The 18741-nt window shown below is 41.5% G+C and overlaps 11 protein-coding genes across 11 annotated transcripts in view; 5 read left to right on the top strand and 6 right to left on the bottom strand. All coding sequences in view use genetic code 12, as the record gives it.

Moving 5' to 3' along the window:
- Window positions 1–52: 52 nt before the first annotated feature.
- Window positions 53–4351, bottom strand: SPT6 (chromatin-remodeling histone chaperone; the record flags this gene model as incomplete). Its single annotated transcript, XM_002614399.2, has 1 exon — window positions 53–4351. The coding sequence occupies one exon, from the start codon at window positions 4349–4351 to the stop codon at window positions 53–55; it is 4299 nt and encodes a 1432-aa protein (XP_002614445.1).
- A 560-nt stretch (window positions 4352–4911) lies between these two features.
- On the bottom strand, window positions 4912–5727 carry FOB63_004362 (uncharacterized protein; the record flags this gene model as incomplete). The annotated part of the gene is made up of 1 exon (XM_002614400.1): window positions 4912–5727. One exon carries the CDS (start codon window positions 5725–5727, stop codon window positions 4912–4914), a length of 816 nt encoding a protein of 271 aa, XP_002614446.1.
- A 461-nt stretch (window positions 5728–6188) lies between these two features.
- On the bottom strand, window positions 6189–8174 carry FOB63_004361 (uncharacterized protein; the record flags this gene model as incomplete). Its single annotated transcript, XM_002614401.2, has 1 exon — window positions 6189–8174. The coding sequence occupies one exon, from the start codon at window positions 8172–8174 to the stop codon at window positions 6189–6191; it is 1986 nt and encodes a 661-aa protein (XP_002614447.2).
- A 663-nt stretch (window positions 8175–8837) lies between these two features.
- FOB63_004360 (uncharacterized protein) lies at window positions 8838–9776 on the bottom strand (the record flags this gene model as incomplete). Its single annotated transcript, XM_002614402.2, has 1 exon — window positions 8838–9776. One exon carries the CDS (start codon window positions 9774–9776, stop codon window positions 8838–8840), a length of 939 nt encoding a protein of 312 aa, XP_002614448.1.
- A 145-nt stretch (window positions 9777–9921) lies between these two features.
- On the top strand, window positions 9922–10998 carry BTS1 (farnesyltranstransferase; the record flags this gene model as incomplete). Its single annotated transcript, XM_002614403.2, has 1 exon — window positions 9922–10998. The coding sequence occupies one exon, from the start codon at window positions 9922–9924 to the stop codon at window positions 10996–10998; it is 1077 nt and encodes a 358-aa protein (XP_002614449.2).
- A 12-nt stretch (window positions 10999–11010) lies between these two features.
- Window positions 11011–11586, bottom strand: FOB63_004358 (uncharacterized protein; the record flags this gene model as incomplete). Its single annotated transcript, XM_002614404.1, has 1 exon — window positions 11011–11586. The coding sequence occupies one exon, from the start codon at window positions 11584–11586 to the stop codon at window positions 11011–11013; it is 576 nt and encodes a 191-aa protein (XP_002614450.1).
- A 122-nt stretch (window positions 11587–11708) lies between these two features.
- FOB63_004357 (uncharacterized protein) lies at window positions 11709–12611 on the top strand (the record flags this gene model as incomplete). The annotated part of the gene is made up of 1 exon (XM_002614405.1): window positions 11709–12611. The coding sequence occupies one exon, from the start codon at window positions 11709–11711 to the stop codon at window positions 12609–12611; it is 903 nt and encodes a 300-aa protein (XP_002614451.1).
- A 45-nt stretch (window positions 12612–12656) lies between these two features.
- Window positions 12657–13838, bottom strand: FOB63_004356 (uncharacterized protein; the record flags this gene model as incomplete). Its single annotated transcript, XM_002614406.1, has 1 exon — window positions 12657–13838. One exon carries the CDS (start codon window positions 13836–13838, stop codon window positions 12657–12659), a length of 1182 nt encoding a protein of 393 aa, XP_002614452.1.
- A 733-nt stretch (window positions 13839–14571) lies between these two features.
- Window positions 14572–15615, top strand: FOB63_004355 (uncharacterized protein; the record flags this gene model as incomplete). Its single annotated transcript, XM_002614407.1, has 1 exon — window positions 14572–15615. The coding sequence occupies one exon, from the start codon at window positions 14572–14574 to the stop codon at window positions 15613–15615; it is 1044 nt and encodes a 347-aa protein (XP_002614453.1).
- Window positions 15616–17062: 1447 nt separating this feature from the next.
- Window positions 17063–17815, top strand: FOB63_004354 (uncharacterized protein; the record flags this gene model as incomplete). Its single annotated transcript, XM_002614408.1, has 1 exon — window positions 17063–17815. The coding sequence occupies one exon, from the start codon at window positions 17063–17065 to the stop codon at window positions 17813–17815; it is 753 nt and encodes a 250-aa protein (XP_002614454.1).
- Window positions 17816–18556: 741 nt separating this feature from the next.
- The window catches only part of FOB63_004353 (uncharacterized protein), a gene marked incomplete at both ends in the record, with an annotated part of 270 nt that continues 85 nt past the window's right edge, over window positions 18557–18741 (top strand). Inside the window, one exon of the mRNA XM_066102394.1 lies at window positions 18557–18741. This exon is cut by the window's right edge and continues 85 nt beyond it. Within this exon, the coding sequence (XP_065958247.1) occupies window positions 18557–18741 (185 nt within the window).

Genomic DNA, 18741 nt, shown 5'->3' with positions numbered 1-18741 from the left:
ATTAATAAAACATGATAGTAGGTGGGAAAGTATGCGGTAGTTCGAAGAGTTTCTAGTATCCATAACCACCATTGTATGAAGATGGTTGACCCTGTCTTGCAGATCTGGAATTATCATTCATAAGACTCTTGAAGGTTTGCTTGAAGCCGTTACACAAACGCATCATGTTAGGATACGAAAAACCCTTTAAAACAAAACCGTTACATTCTGTTTTAACATGCCACGTTGTGATTGGAGTGTTGACATTCACTTTGAATAGTAACAAGAACCAACCCGGGGCCTTGTGATCATAACAGAAAACATAGGCACTGTTCTTGGGGTTCGCCCTTGTGTAAGATTCCAACCATTCATTCACCTCACCAAGTGTACCCTCACGGAATTTTGGATGACGGCACATTTCATTCACATGCTTCGCAATAGCTTGAACATGCTGGAAAATCATTTGATCCAAGTCCGAGTATCTCTTGCGATCAACAATGTACTCCTTGCCGTTGCTATTCGTAACCTCCTCGACACTAAGGTGTTGGAACAAGTTGTTAGCTACTTTCCAGGTTACAGTCAAGTAATTCTGGCCTCTAGAAGAAGGTCTTATAACACAATCACCCACAGCTTGAGGTGCCAAAAACTCCTCAGCTTGCTTGTGGTTGAAATTGTGAAACAAAGGATGCTGGATATTTCTTGTTCTTGCGAGCTTAGTGTTTTCCTTCGCTCTTTCTTTTTGCTTGTCTTCTTCTTCCAAAGCAAAATCCCATTTCAACGGGTCCTTAAAGAACGTGGGTACTCCGGCCTTCTCAATGTCTTCAGGTAAGGTGCTGAAAGACGCAACAAAACTTTCGTAGTTAACATCCAAAACAACAACTTGAATGACTTGCCCTTGAACGTAGTCTGCGTCACGCAAAATGTAACCTTCCTCCACTGTACCATTAATTTGAGAAGATGTCGATACCCTCAAAAATTTGATCTTAGCATTTTCATCCCGGTAGTTCTTACCAACTCTATTGATTGTGACAGGAACAATACTACCTCTTGAGAAGCTTTCAGTTGTTTCACCCGTCAACATTTTGAACACTTCTGAACTGTCCAATAAATGGAAAGATCGCCTAAGCTCCTCATAGTTGTTGACAAGCTCTTCCTTGATACTTTGAAGAGTGGCATACTTTTTCTTGCCAAAGTTGGATTCCAACTCTTTACCAAAAGCAGTCAAGTTCAAATCATCCACTTTACTAACACCCTCTTGCATCAACTGATAGATTATACCACCTTGTTCTTCAATATGAGCCATGTCTTCCTCATCCAAGTCAAGGGCATCGGCAGCCATTTTTCTGGCCAAACTGTAGTCTTCTGGGTGAATTCTTGTTGCGTCCAATAATTCGATAGAGGAGTCTCTAACAGATAACCCTTCGTCATATGGAAAGTTCAAGAATGAAGAGCAGTTAAAAAAGATGTTTGCTGTAGAAAGTTCATTCTCAATCAAGTCGCTTCTAGTTGATAAGGTACCCAATTTCGCGCTGATGTTCCTAATCAATCCAGAAGCTTTCCTTGGACCAAGACCAGCCACATAAGATAAAAGTTGAGCAACTTGGGGATCACGAAGAGCCTCATTTATCTCAACACCAACCATATTGACAATATCAACAAAGACTGTTTCAAATATGTCCTTGATCATATCATGAGAAAGAAGCTTTTGGTGCTCGTAGAAAGACAAAGATAAAATATCATCCTTTAATGACACATACTCCATTAATGGACTCTGTACGTAACGAGCCAAGCCAACACAGTACTTGACTAAGGTTGGCTTATCTGAAAGCTCAATGAGCGCTCTTTCAGAATTTTGATACAACCGAGCAGTCTCGTCCTGGCCCCAAATTACTGGAAGTAATGGAGGATCAGAAATATTGGGCAAGTCGTCAACATTAGCCAACAAGTTCTCCTTCATGACAAAATTTTTGACAATGTCAAAAAGTCTTTTTGTCGCAGCACTATACCCCGACACAACAATGACGTCCGGTTTGCGGTTTCGAAGAGTGCGGTCGAAGAATTCTCTTAATTGACCAGAAAACTTTTCTTCACTTTCTCTGTCTCTCGAAGGGTTGTTGTCCGACTTGAAGAACTCATCAATTTTGCCTGAATCCCTCACAAAAGCACCCACAACGGCGCTGTCAAAATCTCCTTTACCGAACGACAAGGCTAAGACATTTGGCTTTGTTCCTTTATCATAACCAAAGGGAGTGAATGGGGCTTGGTCCACTTTCGCCAAGAATCTTGTTCTTAGCTCGACGCCAATCAATCTCTCACACTCACGACGCAAGTCTTCCTTCGTGTTAAGAGACACCATTGACGTCAATCTTTTGAAAGCCATAGACAATGCTAAGTCTCTCTCAGAGTTCCACAACTCAGAAATTTCGGATGTACCGTCTGACTTCAAACAGTTGAAAATGGATTGATACCAGCTCTCGTAATCACTAGTTCTGACTTTCACAACGATCAATCCATTCGCTTCAGCCTCAAGCATGCGCAACAAGACATCTGGTTTGCTCACCAAATCAGCAGGTGTTCTGTCTTTTGCATATTTAATGTCCGCATAGACACTGTGGTTATCAATGGTATTACGTCCCTTTTCCGTCAAGGCCACGCTGACAGACGCAAAATTCTTGAAAACTTGTCTCACTTCATGTCTGATTTTAGGATTGTGGAAAATTTCTTCAGCGAAGGTTTTCCTGACAGCACTCAAAGCATTTTTGGGGTCTTTGAACAACACCTCGTCATCCTCAACTAATCTACCAATCATATCTTCAGGTGATTCATATGGGTCATCAGTGGCATGAATTCTGTAAGGCACTTCGTAGTTTTTAGTGGATTGATCTTGCACGTTTTCACCGAATTCCTTAGCAGAGATTCCAAATCCCTTGACAGCATCATAAAGCACATTCTCACGGATTCTTTCGAAAATAGCATACTTTGAATGTTTTTTGGTGCCTTTCTTATCTTCATATTCTTCCTGAGCGTCCTCCTGGTCCTTAGAATCTTCGATCTTCTTGAGCTCCGCTGAGTAGGTGAAATGAATGTAATCCTGTAAATCTTGAATAGCGACCATAGTCTCCAACAGTTCAATGTCATTCAAGGATTCATCATCGACCAGTAAGGCTTTGATGATCTTCTCAGTGTTCACCCTTTTCTCATAAAGAGAATGGTACTCAATATCAAGATGCACGATTCTCCACAAATCGTCCTCAAACAACAACTTGTGTACATTTGTCTTGACCGTACCCTCTGGGCTCACAATTTCCTCAGTATGAATTAAGAAATCACGACGATGTGCCCAAATGAAGGGAACTTCCCAGTTATCCTTGGAAATGAATTCGACAACCTTGCCTACCGCCTCAAAGAATGGAGCTTCCAATGGCCCTTGGAACGTACTTTGCTTTTCGGTAAAAAGAATCTTGCCAATCCAGAGCTTTTCTTTTTCCAATTCTGCACCCTCCAAGTCCATGTAATTCAAGTTCGCTCGGTATTTCTGAAATCTTTCCGGAATGTCAATGATACGAATCATGTTGTCTTCCTCTGTGAGCATCCGATCTTTCAATTCCGCGTGCTCAAACACTTCATCCAATGCAGTTGGCTCTTGTTCGTTATTGCCTTCATCTTCGATTTCCTGTGCTTCTAAAGCCCACTCGTATTCAGCGCCATTTCCAAAAACTTCAAATAACTGCTGCAAACTTTCTCTGTCGACACTTGACAATTTGGAGGTGTCCAACTTGGGACCAGTTCTTTTTGCCCGTTCGCGTTGTTGTTGAGCTTTATGAGCACGAGCCTCTTCTTCATCAGAAAACTCGTCTTCTTCAATGAAGTCTTCAAACTCATCGAGAATGTTTCTTTCTTCATCGCCAGGAGCACGGTCGTCCTCCGCTGCATCTTCGTTGTCCGAAAAAAAATCCGTGAGACCACTTTTTGGTTTTTGTATTGTTTCAGTTTCCAGCGATTCATCATCGTCGGGCAGGGCTCTTTTGAGTCTCTTGAACTTGCTGCTTGATGGACGAGGCGCTGCACCGGAGTTCTCTCTTAAAAGTTCCAAATCATCTTCGTCCAACGCATCGTCCACTGTTTCTTCCTGTGTTTCCTTTTCTCTTCTTCTTTTGTGTTTTCTTCTTCTTTTCTTGACTCCTTCAACAGAATCCTCCTCGTCATCATCAACAATGAATCCTTCCCTCACTTTACGGATAGCCTCTTCATCATTATCGTCGTCTTCTTCTTCCGAAGAGTCTTCCATCACGTCGTCACCTTCTTCAGACGAATTTTGGTCGTCCACCGGATCTCTCGTGCGGATCTCTTCCTCATCAAACTCTTGGGACATCCTGGAAGATGTGTTATGCTTGCTGACGTGTATTTAAAAAAATCACCCACAACACAAGACAGGCACAGCAGGTCAAAGGATGGAGTTGGTTTTATGATATTGTTTTAGTGTGAAAAATCGCCGTAGTTCAGAGGGTTGGATGTTTTGTGTGCAGGCAATTTTGTTACGCTTCTCAGTCAAATTAATTCAATCGAACTTATTGGCGAGATATCTAAACGCAAAAAATAGAACGATGTAATGGATATGTAGCTATTAAGGTGACTTTGTAATTGAAGCCCCACATGCGTATTTTGAGTGAAATTGAGGAGACAATGGTTCTGAAAATCGCATATTAGTCGTTACGTTGGCCTTCCAATGTAGGATCAATAATCATTGCTGGGCTACTCACACTCTAGGAATACACTTAACACCGTTCGATTATTCTACACGTTAGTTGCATTACAGAACATCAATGATGCTGGTTCGATGGGACATCGCATGATTCTCAGTTGAACCTTTCTGATTTATTTTTCCTTGTGAAACTGATTGACGAACGGTTACAACCAACCGTTTATTCCTCATCAACACTTTGCTTCTGTCCCGTAATAAGAACCGTAATTAGCCTCAAAGCCCATCGGACTCTCCCCAGCCGGTGTTCCTGCGTAACTATCAGTATCGACATACATTTTGGTGTCCAGCACCTCAGAGTCGACATCTTCCATTTCTGTGTCTTGATGTATCTTGGCAAATCTGTTCCAGTACAGATAGTTGCACTCTTGCAGGATTTTTTGCTCATCATATATTTCCTCTAGACGTTTGTCACTCATGCGCTTATCTTTTTTGAGTGCTAGTTTCTGCTGTTCAATTAGGTTTTGCTGCTGTAATATGTTGCATAAATCCTCCATTGTGAATTGGACAGTGGGGTCTTGCACCAACCATACGATGCTGAAGTAACTTTTGAATAGTTTGACAGGTTTGCGTGTTTTGTTACTCAGGTTATACAGACGAACAAATGCATTGAAAAGACGGCGAACCCATAATTGGAAGTGGTACACAACCAAAGCACGCGGTTGGAAATATCGGGAAATCGCCATATTACTCTTGATTTGTTCGCAGTATTCGTCCATCATTTTCCCCGAGATGTAAGATTCTAGCGACGGTTTCTTGCGCTTGTCATTTTCAAATGTTTCCACCAAAGGGTTGATAGAGAACTCTGCAATTGGCTCTTTTGGTACGGGCTTTCCATCTAGACTAAGCTGCAGAAGAAGCTGGTCAATTCTGACTCTTTTAGTCGAACGATGTGGTGGTTCTAAGTCATCAGTCATGCGATGTTTTCTTCTCTGTCTTCCTTCAAAACCTGGAGGAAACGGCATCGTGCTTTCAACTCTAGATGTCATAGCACATAAACATACATATAGGATATAGATGGAAGTGGTGGGCAATAGATGATGTTGTTCGGTTTATATCCCTATCTACAGATTGTTCTGGAAACTTTAAATTCATGCAGGAACCAACTATGGTTCATCTAATGTCCATTCCAGAAAACCATAGAAGAGAAAAACTACTCTAGTTTTCTACCATATGGCCACAAATTCATCTTGATTACCATGAAAGAAAAAACTACTTCAAATGGTCTTATCTCCCTCTTTTAAGCGCATTTGTTCGGCATGCACAGTAATCATGAGAATACTATCGCGGTTGTTTTATCGCGTATGTGAACTTTGCGCATTCGCATAACCTTCACTTTTTTAAGCACTTCTTCCAGTAAAAAGAGGTTTACATAATGTGTTCCGATAAGGGCTCTGTATTTTACAGCATGTCATACACAAGATCCTAGATGCGCGTATAAGAGGAGTATTTAGTTGGTAACGCCATTGCACTGCTGTGCTGGAGCTGTAGCTTGATTGGCTAAAAGAGGCAGTTCCACGACTGTTTCCGACAGATTTTGGGTAGTGGCAGCCGACGCAACTGCACCGAGTTTGTTCATGAAATCAGTCACTCCACTAGAAAATTTAGTGGTCAAGGTAGCTCTTCTAGATGAATTTGGAGTACCTAGTTGACTTCCCAAAGAGGCAGACCTCGTTCTTGTAGGAGAAGGGGACATTCTCTCCAAAAATGACAGAGAGCCCTTAAAGCGAAAATAATCGCCCGCATTTCCATCTCCCGAAGCATGTCCTTCGGCTTCATCAGGCGAGTGGGGTTTTAACTGCATGCTTGATACCAGACCTATTCTACCGAGAATATTCCTCATGCGTCCTAAGCCATAACCATCATTGCCCAATGATCCATTTAGCGACGCTTCAAAGTCAGTTCCATATGGATATGAGTCACGGGACGGAGATTTGAGTGCCGTGGAGTTGGATCTTGACCTTGAGACAGACTGTGAAACAGCACTAGTGATGGTGTTAAGAAGAGATGATGAACGCGACCTATTACTTCTTAACTCTGCATTTAAGGCTTCCGATTCTTGTGCTTGCAGATGTTCTTGTTCATGCTGGGTCGCATCTAAATGTGAGTTTCTGCGCTTATTCGTCTCTTCGACAATTTTATGCAATGGTTTCATTATTGGTTCGTAATTCACATACGAATCAGGCAAATCAAAATCTTCTGGAACGATTTCCTTGATCGTAGTGTTCATAAGAAAGTAGAGTATAGCCTCGAAGTTGGTCAAGTAGTATTGTAATTCGCCGTTATTCAAGAATTTGGTCTGAATGTAATTGGTAACCTGTATGTCTGACTCGAACAACTTCTCATCAATGTGGAAATCTGGATCAGAATCTTCTTCTTGTGGTCCAGCATCCGTCAAATTCAACAATTCATACAAGTTTGAGCTTGGTTTTTTGGAACTTTTCGTAAATGTTCGGTTCTTGTTAGTGGGATCGTATGCATACAAGGAAGATCCGAGCGTGAGCAAAGTGCAATCAACTTCGTAAGGAGAAAGCAAATTGACAAAGTTTTTCACGAAGGTGAAGTTCAAGAAGAGATCAAGACCGCAGCCATGACTGCTTTCGGGAAGATAATATATGATGATGTAGATGAGTGCCGGTAGAAGAATATCGTTGTTGACTTTAGAACTGTCGTCATCATAAAATGAAGATAATAAAACGATCAAAAATTTTTGCACCTTCACGATATGTTTCAACTTCGCTGATGGAGTCCTAACTTCATCGAGCAGTTTGAAGCTGTGTTGGATTTTCCTCAACATGATGTTATCATTCTTATCTAGGTCTGCGAAAAAAGCATCTAGTTTTAGACTCTTTTCTGAACTAGGATGCTCGAAGAAGTAACTGAGTGGCATTTTCAATTGGCGAAAAACATGAATTTTCTCTGACAACAATTTTTGTGTCAAAATATCGTTCCGATCAAAGCGGAAAATCTTATCGTACAATGTAAACTTGTCACCGGGGTTTCGAGAAGTGAACAAGTCATATGTGGCCTTTTCGATTGTGTTGATGATGGTAAGGAATTTGTAGTAAGCAAAAACTCGAAGTTGGAATAGGGCCTTGGCATCTGATCGCCTAACCAACTTTATAGATGACGCAGAGTAGTTCGCAATGGCAATTAAATAATCGTACACGTCAGGCCGATCATTGAAGAATGCAGACTTTCGGAGAAGCAGGCGCTTGTTAGTATTCAGCTGCGTATATATCTGGATGCACAAGGAATTAAGATCAGCGTAGAAAGCCTGGAAAAGAATGGCCAACTCTTTCAATGTGAGTGGGTTCTGGTAACGGGGTTCTTTGAGGTAGATAGTAAAGCTCTCCACTAAAGCGGAAACGGTTGGATGAATTTCCTTCGCTATATTATCGGTGACTTCTTGAGTCACCTGATGCAAAGTGGACATATTTCAAAAGAAGGTTGCCGCCTCTTTACTTTTAGTTGTCGGTCGGGTTAGGAAAGGAAAGCGGGACAAATGCGTAGATATGAGAGATTACGCCTGGGGGTGTATTACAGGGTTTTAGTGTCTGCAGGCACGCTAATAATAATTGATTTCTCGAGGCAATGTTTTGCGTCTTGAAACGGAATAAAAAGGAACTAATTCGGAATGCTTTCGGATGAGAATTTGGAGTGTGAAATATACAAATTACGTCGTTTACTCGTCTCCACACAGCCCCGTCCTTTTTTGCGGTTTTCGGCTTTGATGGAAGTGCGATCATGTGTGCGGTGAATCCTTACACCATAGATTTTGAGTGTCCACTTGCGAGACGAGAGATCCCAAAGGGGTACATACATGAATCCCAGAGAATACAACATACAAACACGAGAAAGAAAAAGAAAAAGTAAAAGAAATTAATATGATTGGCATGGTTTCTACGTACCGACGTATTTCTGCGTTTTGCGCTTGTACGCGGTCGCACCTCCTTTCCCCATGGCTGAGTTGATATCGGAAAAAACGCACCTAGTGCGTGATCTTCCTGCAACATGAAGTAGGAAAAAAAAAGAAAGGAAGTACAAACTGCATTGCCTGTTTAATGCGTGTGTCCAAAGCGGTTGTTTGGTGTATCCTTCACTGTGCTCCATTATCGGTATTCGAGACCTGCTCGGTTCGCTGTCTTTGTCTCTGGTCCCTCAAAATCTGAAACATCACGTAGTAGTACCATGGTGGGGTGAAAAGAAGCTGCAACAACACTCTCGGAGAATCGTCTATGCAAGTTTTTATAACCGAAGAATTGTGGGTATACTTGTCAAATTGTGATACCCAAGCACCGTAAACGTCGCGCATGAGGAAATACTGGAGGAACCACAATATGTGACCAACAATGAAGGAAATGGCGGTGGAGCAAAAGTATTCCGAAGTTAGGAACAGTGTAGCGGCAACGTAAAAACCTCCGTACCGAAATTTGAGCCACGTATCGTAGTCTGAGGCCATGAGTAAATCGAACATGGCTGATATCCATGGGCTGTAACGTGCCCGCATTGGGAAGCCAAAATAGAAAAAGTTCTCGTTGGGATACATTCGGCAATAGATGTAGATGATACACCGGTTCAACATGGGTCCCAATATGAAAATTTGCACAGGCAAAGTTTTTTCCACCACGCATACAGCTGCAAATAGAGCAGCCAGAAGAATAACGACAAAGTAACTGTAGTCAAAGTAGTGAAGCGAATGCATTGCCTTCCGCAAGTTTTCCCGCAGCTGTGTATCGAGCCTGGCCGAAAGTGGTTTGGGTATCACGCTCGGATGGAGCATGTAGTTTGTCTCAAATAACGACAGGTATCGTGATATCAGAATGACCATCTGTACTAGATTCCACAGGGTGTTGCCAAAATAAACAAACAGCGTTATAATTCGCCAAGGCTCGTCCCACATCTTGTTTCGAACGAAAACCAACTTTGCTTGTGGTATAAGCTGGTTGCTGGTAGCTAGCGACAGTGCGCATATTAGACCAAGCCAAATGCATGTGTTGGGTGGAATGTTTACCGCAGCTTGAAAGAAGTTATCCATGATGGAAGGCTTCTTGTTTATGTAGGTCTTTGTTCAAGTGAAGACCGCTTCTTGTATTTTCATGCGGTGGCATTTAGAGCGCGCACAAAGATCTACATGCCTCACGCCTAATCTGAAGTGGTGAAGTTCTGTTCCATGGAAAGCCATGTTGCTTGATATCGACCGGGTGATTTCCACCGACAAACAAGATTCAATTTCGTCCAATGTGCTTGCACCGTATCTGTATCTTGCCCAGCTAGCGGGAAATAACAATAATATGCGCTACCGGTTCCTAGTGGCGTTCAATATGCGTTTCTTCAAGATCGACAATACCCAGGTATTGTCTGAGATTGGCGACATTATCGCCATTTTCCACAATGCCTCATTACTCATTGATGACATTGAAGACAGCCTGGAGCTTCGACGCGGGCATCCATGTGCCCATACGAAATACGGTGTTCCCTTGACTATTAACAGCGGCAACTTGATGTATTTCGTAGCCCTACAACGTGCTATAACTGCACTCCCGAATTTATGGCTTGAATTACAGGAACGAAAGGGTATTGAATATGCTCAAAGTGACACGGATTTAAGCGTTGTGAATCCCTCCGATATTGAATGCAAAACCAATCGCATTTTGGTTGACGAAATGTTGAACTTGCACCAGGGGCAAGGCCTTGATATATATTGGCGTGATTCTCTCCATGAGATTATGGAGAACCTACCTACTATTGAAGAATATTTAAGCATGGTGATGAACAAAACAGGCGGGTTATTTCGTCTCTCTGTGAAATTGCTAGCACTTTTCTCCCCGTCTCCTCTTCAAGTGGAGACCCTCATACCGCTTGCAAATCTTTTGGGAATAATATACCAAATCCGTGACGACTATTTGAATTTAATTGATGAGCGATATTTTGGAATGAAAGGCGTGGCTGGGGAAGATCTTATCGAGGGCAAGTTGTCATTACCTGTATTGCATTGCTTGCTCTACAATGAAGAGAAGTCTGCCCTCCACTATGTTTTACTTGACCTCAAAACCAGTGAGGATAGGAAAAACGATCCCGACAGTATTGCAAAGGCGATCTTGTTCATCAAGGAAAGTGGCTCTCTTAAGTTCACGTATGATCTCTTGCAAGAATATGTTTCAAAAGCTTTGCAGATGTTGGGCTCTTTTCCAGAGCCTGATGATGCGTGCAAACTTCGGGAAATAGTAGTGCTGTTTAGTAATGTGATGGAGCCCTAGTGGCGAGGAGTTTTAAATAAAGGGAATTGAATGCATGTCTGGCTCCTGGAGAAAAGGTGAGTCGCTTAACTTCCTGAAAAACATATCAATATCGTTGCTGAATAGTGCTCCTCTTTTCTCTGCCTCTAACAATAGCTTATCGCCTTCTCGGTTTTCAATAGTGTACCTGCTCTTTTCCTTGTCAAGATTTTTGGGAAGTAGCCTCGACAGAAGGCCAAAGTCTATCTTTTTCGATGCAGAGAGGTCTTTGGCCATCTGAATCATTTTCTCGTATGAATTGTGTATCATGACGTGCTGTTCAAACGTAGCTACTTTTTTCTGAACAAAGGAGGCAGAATCTGGAATTGGAGCATGAGGAAATATGCTTTGCTTCCGTATAGGTTTAAAAGCCGGCTTTTTGAGTAAATGTTTGTCTTTCTTTTCTTTTTTGATCTTCACTGGAGTGCGCTTTCTTCCTGGTTTGAATGGTTCGTTATGCTTGCGCCGTGGCGGAATATCTTTTTCCAACTCCGTTGATCTTTTGATTATTTCCTCATATTCTTTCAAATCCTGAAGCGTATTCCTCTCACGGAGACGCAATTCAGACATCGCCTGTCTTTTGTTTAAGGTGGCTAGAGTTCAAAAGTGACAAACCTGCATGGTCCATACATAAGACGGGCATCTCATCTCGTTTAAAGTACATTCAAACAGGACGAACCGGAAACATTCCCATGTTGTACTTAATTGGATTGGGTTTATCGCATGAGACCGATATCACAGTTCGGGGTCTTGAGACGGTGAAAAAATGTAAGAGAGTTTACTTGGAGGCATACACGTCGATTTTGATGGCAGCTGATAAGCTGAGCTTGGAAAAGTTTTACGGCAAGGAAATCATTCTCGCTGACAGGGAGTTGGTTGAGACAGGCGCTGACGAAATATTGGAAGGCGCTGACAAGGACGACATTGCTTTTTTGGTTGTTGGTGATGTCTTTGGTGCGACTACTCATACAGACTTGGTTCTCAGAGCAAAAGAATTGGGAATCAAATATGAGTCCATTCACAATGCTTCTGTGATGAACGCAGTTGGTGCATGTGGCTTGCAGTTGTATCAATTTGGACAAACTGTGTCTTTGGTGTTTTTCACTGAAACTTGGAAGCCAGATTCGTTCTATGCTAAAATCATGGAGAATAGAAAGATTGGCTTGCACACTTTATTGTTGTTGGATATCAAAGTTAAGGAGCAAAGCATCGAAAACATGGCTAGAGGAAGATTGATCTATGAGCCACCAAGATACATGGACATTCTGACTGCAGCCAAACAGTTACTTGAAATCGAAGAAATCAGAAAAGAACAGGCTTACACTCCCGAAACGCCATGTGTTGCCGTTTCCCGTCTTGGATCTCCAACACAAACATTCAAGGCTGGTACTTTGAAAGAGTTGTCCGAATACGATGCTGGCGCTCCTTTACATTCGTTAGTTATGTTAGGAAGACAAGTGCATGACTTGGAATTGGAGTATTTGTTACAATTTTGTGACGATGAAAAGACTTTCAGAGAGAAGGTTGCTGCTGATCAAGAATTTTTCAAGCCACCTCCATACGTGCCACCCGAAGAAGAAGAATTTAGCGATTAAATCATATTAAGTTGAAAGAACAAATACTAACATACGGTTTCGTAACTATTGTTCTTTCTTATCGATCTCTGCTTTGATATCTTTGTAAACGTTTTCATTGACATCCCATATTAGCCAATCGTACCATCCCATGACCGGAGGTATAATTGTAACCAAATGCCATAATGAATGAGCATCAATCAAATCGAAAAAGAAAGGCGGGAAATCAAAAATCTCGAGGGCCATGCCACAGATAACTATGAAGCACATCATTAGTGGATATAATGAGTAGAGTTTTGGTGACTTCTTGTAGAATTTTCCCAAGATTGTGCGACCTGGTACAACGTAATCTAGGTGACTTAAGTTGAGGCTTTTTTCCTCCTTCTCTTCTTCGTAGTATTTGGTGTAAAGCGAGTAGCATGAAAGCCCCCAAAAAATATTCTGTAAGACTCCCACGAAGATGTTTGCCCTCATGTTGTAAGTATACAGCCAATCGGTGACAAGGCGATAAATGTGGCCTGCGTAAGCGGCAATGCAAAGGAATGTGAAAATGATACCATAAAACCTGCGTGAGTGCAAGTATAACTTGAAGTATCTGAAGCCAAGGTTGTAGAAACCAGATAGGACAGTAAGGCCCGCAAAATAATAGTCCAACTTTTCTGTAATATCGAAATCTCTGACGTGAAAAATAGCTGAAAATATCCAAGCCATCTGTGTGATTACTGCCATAAGCTTAAGGTTGAAGAACGCTCTGCTAAGGATTTGCTTGCTTTGTGGATTCTCATTTGCTGTTTTCTTAATCTTTTTATAACCAAGGTAATGTGGGATAAAGTTGCAGAGGGAAAATACCATTGAAGCGAACTCTTGAATACCAAAGACTCTGAGGAAAGGCCATTTCCCATGGAACTGGTAAACCTCATCATGGTTTTCTTTTCGTTCCTTAGTTATAATTCTCTGGCATGTGTAATCGCAATTGGATGGGCAATTCCACAATAATAGCTTGAGATACCATGGTAAACTTGAGTCAAAATGCCACAGTGGCTCGTATCTGTGGTACTCTAAATCTTGTGTTGCCCAAATGTCCTTGTACTCCTCTTGTAGAATATGGTATGGGTTGTTGTAACATGCTATTTGCCGACACTGAAAGAGACAATCATCAAACTCATCCAAATTATCTCCTGGAGATCCCACTGTGAAACCGAAGAGTTGGACCACAAAGAACCATATGAGTGTGTTTCCAATAAGCATCTTTTTCAATGGCCAGCTGTCGAGTTGATAGAACTTCCAGGGTGCACATACCAAGATGAGATTGCACTTGGACCCAAACGAAAAATAAAGTGCAGGTATGACAGTAATGTCGTATGGCACGAAATGCTTTTTGGGCTTGCCACAATCATAATCTCATCATGGTTACAACGGTCTTTAATAGAAGCTACTTTATAGAGTTGCTTTATTCATTTCTTTTACAAACAAACAGATGTGTGCCCTTTCAACTCCGAACTTAATTCGAGGCTTCTTTGCATCTTCTCTGCATGGTAGTCCTTTACAAGCATTTTTACTGCTCTGGAATCTCTAAAGCTTTCAGTTCAAGATAATCAGCGTAATCTCTTCCCTTATACGCAACATGATTTAACGTAAACCAATGGAACACCAATTGATTCTCATATTTGTGTCTCCAGAGATATTACTGTTTAGCACTGTTGTGAATCCCCTTGTTGCGACGAGAAAGTATTCTCTGGATATGGTTCCTTTTTCTTTTCTGCAATATTCTTTTTTACTCTGACTCAGTTTATCTATTTTATTGAATCTTCGAAGGGTTTTGTATTAACTTTTGAGATGGTTCTTTGTCGGTCAATGAGGTAAGTAGAGTGAGTATAGTTGCATGATAAAAAAGGAATTTTTGATATTCCTTTTAGTGTTTTCACATGTATGAGCGTTAACAGCCAAATACGGTAGCCCTATAAGTCATCTGTCATTTAAAATGGATGTAAGCGCAAGCTGTGCAGTACACCATATTATCTTGCACTGTAATTCCGCGTCAACTTCCTTTTCAGGTGGGGTCCGATATCTATATATCGGGCGTATAAATTCTTCACTTTTTTCTACCTACTCCCCTGTTTTTCTCAATATGAGCCCTCCCTCGCAAATTTCTACCGAGACAAACACGACAGCCGTTCCTTCTTCAGTGACGGTGACCTCCTCCAGAGGTTACACACTTGGAGAAAGAGGTTCACACAATATCGCCAAAGGTATGCCTCATCCATATCCCGTACCTAAGTTCACCGACAAACACGAGGAAAGAAAATGGGCAAAGCAACATATGGCAGGCGCGTTCCGTGTTTTTGCCAGAAAAGGGTACACTGAAGGAACTGCTGGTCATATTTCTTTGCGTGACCCTGTCGATCCAACCACATTCTGGATTAATCCGTTGGCAAAGCACTTTGGCTTAATCAAAGCTAGTGACTTGGTTCATTGTGATGAACATGGCAATGTCTTGCCGGATGGTCCTCAACTGGCGATCAACGCCGCTGGCTTCGCTATTCATTCTGCTGTTCATAAGGCAAGACCAGATGTCATTGCTGCTTGCCATACGCACTCTATCTATGGAAAAACTTTCAGTGCCATGGGTAGACCCTTGGACATGATCAGCCAAGACGTTTGTACGTTCTACAAGAGCCACTCTGTTTACTCTGACTTTGGTGGAGTTGCATTGGAGGCGGAAGAAGGTAAGGCTATTGCTGCTTCTCTTGGAGACGGAAAAGGTGTTATCTTGCAAAATCACGGGCTTTTGACCGTTGGTCAGACCGTGGATGAAGCTGCGTATCTTTTTACTTTAATGGAGAGAAGCTGCGAAGCACAATTATTAGCTGATGCTGCGTTGAGACCAGGCGAGAAATTGAAAATTTGCGGTGATGAAGAGGCGGCCTACACTGAGTATATGGCTGCTGACCCTGAGACCCTTTACACTGAATTCCAACCTGATTTCGAAATGGAACTTTATCACAACAATGATTTTTTGAACTGATGTCTATGCCCTAAAAATGATCGGTTTTTCGATTTATCATGATAAGTTTAATCGCAAGTGATGTATTTTTATTATTTCGTTCTATTCAATATATTCTTGGTTTAATGTGTAACTCAATATGTATTGACATAAGCGCGAGGAAGCCTGTCATTTGCTCATCAAATATGTAAGCGCTTTTTGTTCGAATAAATAACATCAGTTAGAACAGTTCACTTGTCATTTATAAGATGCCGTGTACTATGAGGGTCGTATATATACTTATGTTTTGCTTTATTCTTTCTGTTTATACAAAAGATGACGTGTAAATTACATTTTTCAACTCAACTGTCTTGTTTTACGATCAATTATTTACTGATATCTTCAATTACTTTGAAGTCATTTATTTTAATGACGTCGAAAATATCGTACCTTCCCAATGATATTTCCAAATATAGGGAGGACTTTCGTTGCTAATTGTTGAAAGTATGCGAATACTAAAAATTTACGTTTTAATTTTTTTTTTTTTCTGTTAAGAATAAAGCTTTTAGAATTGAAATGGACTGATTGCAAATGTTAAGATAGAGTAGACAAGACTTATATTTGCTTACTCATTATCACATAGCGAAAAACAACTCTTTTATTTCCGTTTCGTATAACAATCGCAGGAAAAACCGAAAATTGATATCAATTACATGTACATCCGTTCTTTCACGGCACATATATCCTGCAACTGATGATAGACTTCCCTTTTTTACTTTTAATAAGCTTAGCCTAATAGGATGTACTCCATGTCATTATGGATGAAAATATAATTGAAATCAGCCTTTATCCAGCGTTTAAGTCATTACAAGAAAATCAAGAAAGTCTACTTCTACCTAGTTTTAGCAAGTTGGCTGATTGAAGGTACAATAAACGCTAACCGTGAGTTTGAAAACCTGAGCTTTTCTTATTGTGATAGTAATTGCGGTTCAAAGAAACATATCACGGCAACTTCTGGTAGAATATTCCCCAGCCTTGTGTTGATATGAGTGAATTAAATGCTTCTACCCTTCTATGGATTCCAGCTCATATCATATGTACTGTCACGTTGTGTATTTACCTCCACCTTGTGTTCCTCTGAGTGGCTTTAACGTACCCCGCAAGCAAAATTTTCGAGCACAACGTTGACAAATCAGAGAACTTCTTACTGAATTACCACCAGCACTTTAATTTCAGGTTTAGGGAATGGATAGATCCATACAATCTATAGCATACTTCGATTTATGTCATCGGCACCTCTTGCAGATTTAGTCGCGCTATTCATCCATTTCGAGTACGCGATAGTGCATGACAAGGAGCCGCATGAAAAGGAGCCGCATGCTTGGGAAGCTTTCGGAGGAGTACTTCATTGGTACAAACTGAAGCCAATGCAGAATATTTCATCTGATGTAATGGTAATGTTGAAAGCCACCTCATAACTAAACAGGGAATGCGTTGTACCTGTGGCTATTCGAAGATAACAAGAAGACGCAGCTGCAGATGTCTCCTGTACCTTTTGAGGATCGAAAGTTATAAATACGATGTTAGTTCCACTAATTGCCGCTCATCAATGCAAGTGAAATATTTCTTAGTTTACCCTATATTCGGTGTCTGTTTGGCAACAATGGCCGGATTATCTCTCGAGGAGGAGGTTGGGCTTCCTCGTGTATCCGGTAGCAAAATGAATGTTGCTGTTGAAAGTCAGGCTGTCCCAGATGTGAAGCTTGAAGTAAACGAAGTGTTAAATGTCCAAGTCATTAATGCCATTGAATACGAAAAAGAAGAGGCACAGGGAACGAGCGAGCCAGTGAACACCCGGGTCATGAATGGAAACAGTGGGTGTGGCATGAAGGAATCTATAACAGATATCATCCTGTCACTCTTTTGGTCTGTTATCCAAGCAGATGGTGGTAAAAGGGGAAAAACAGCAAGCTTCTACTGGAAGTTTTATGAAACTTATACTGGCACCCCAGAAAGATCTATCATTGATCAGGCTATAGCCGCCATTAACGCCAAATTGGACGGGAAATGGGAGGAAAACCATTGTATCACCATGTCGAATGAGGCTAATGGTTGGATTGGAACTCTACTTGTTGGACCCAGCAGAGATGCTTGGAAAGCTGATTGCGGAGGAAGATTTAAGGGCAACTGGGACGCGACATCCCAAGCCTTGGAGTGGCCATTTGCAAAAGTTGAGTCTTAATGGGAGTGCCACCCTTTATTTTAATCCTTATGGAGCCTTGTGGTCATCGATATGTTCTAACCAAATATTTGAGTGTAAATCTCCTCATAATGACTGTAAGCGATAGTACCCCGTTGCATTTTGTGAGCCGCTAGAAGCGAACGTCCAATTTCAGGCCTGCTGGGTTACCATAAGAGAGCTTTGGGAGTTAAAAGGAAAGTAATTATGATTTTCGTTGAATCAGCTAGAGTTACCCTTTACGCACTGAAACTTTTCAAGATAATATTTCAATATGAACCTAATGCAGAGATAAGCCTTTCGGAACAATACCAAGTGTTCGATACACAAAGTCTATAAGTCATCCGTAATTTATTGTCCTTACTAAAAAGAAGGAACTCCGAATTATTATTTAACTTCCTAGAATGTGATATTATTTTAATGTGAAAATCCTTTAATCTGATGCAGCAGTTCTCGAGTACTTTTCGGCAGACCGCATAAATGGATCAAGGTTACAGCCGAGTTCTTGGAAAAGCGGTTTTTCGACGAGGAAAAATACTTGGACAGTCTGTACCAGCTTTCAAAATTCCCTCTGGGCAGCACATCGCACGAGCACCATTGGTTTTGGTGGCTTTCAAGTCGGGTGTGCTGACGTGTTCCATTTGACGAGCATCCCAATCTCAAGTCCTTGGAAGTGGGCGCATTGGTGATTGTGGAGGCGGACAGGGACAAGAACCTCGGTCGCATTGTCAAGTTAATGTGTCAATGGCCCGCCTCTTGAAGCTCTTGGAGTACTTGGTGCAAGAAGCAGCGTTGAATGAACACTCGCTTGATAATCTTTCAGTCAAACTGCTTCATCACATGGGGGACCATGGTCCACGCCAAAACCATGCTGCTGGATGCGCTTGTCTTACGCTTCATGCTCCCAAAGCTATATTGGCTTTGGCCCA

The sequence above is a fragment of the Clavispora lusitaniae genome (genome assembly GCF_014636115.1).
Source record: "Clavispora lusitaniae strain FDAARGOS_655 chromosome Unknown tig00000223_pilon, whole genome shotgun sequence".
Lineage (NCBI taxonomy): Eukaryota > Fungi > Ascomycota > Pichiomycetes > Serinales > Metschnikowiaceae > Clavispora > Clavispora lusitaniae.
This window is presented reverse-complemented; position numbering and strand designations above follow the sequence as displayed.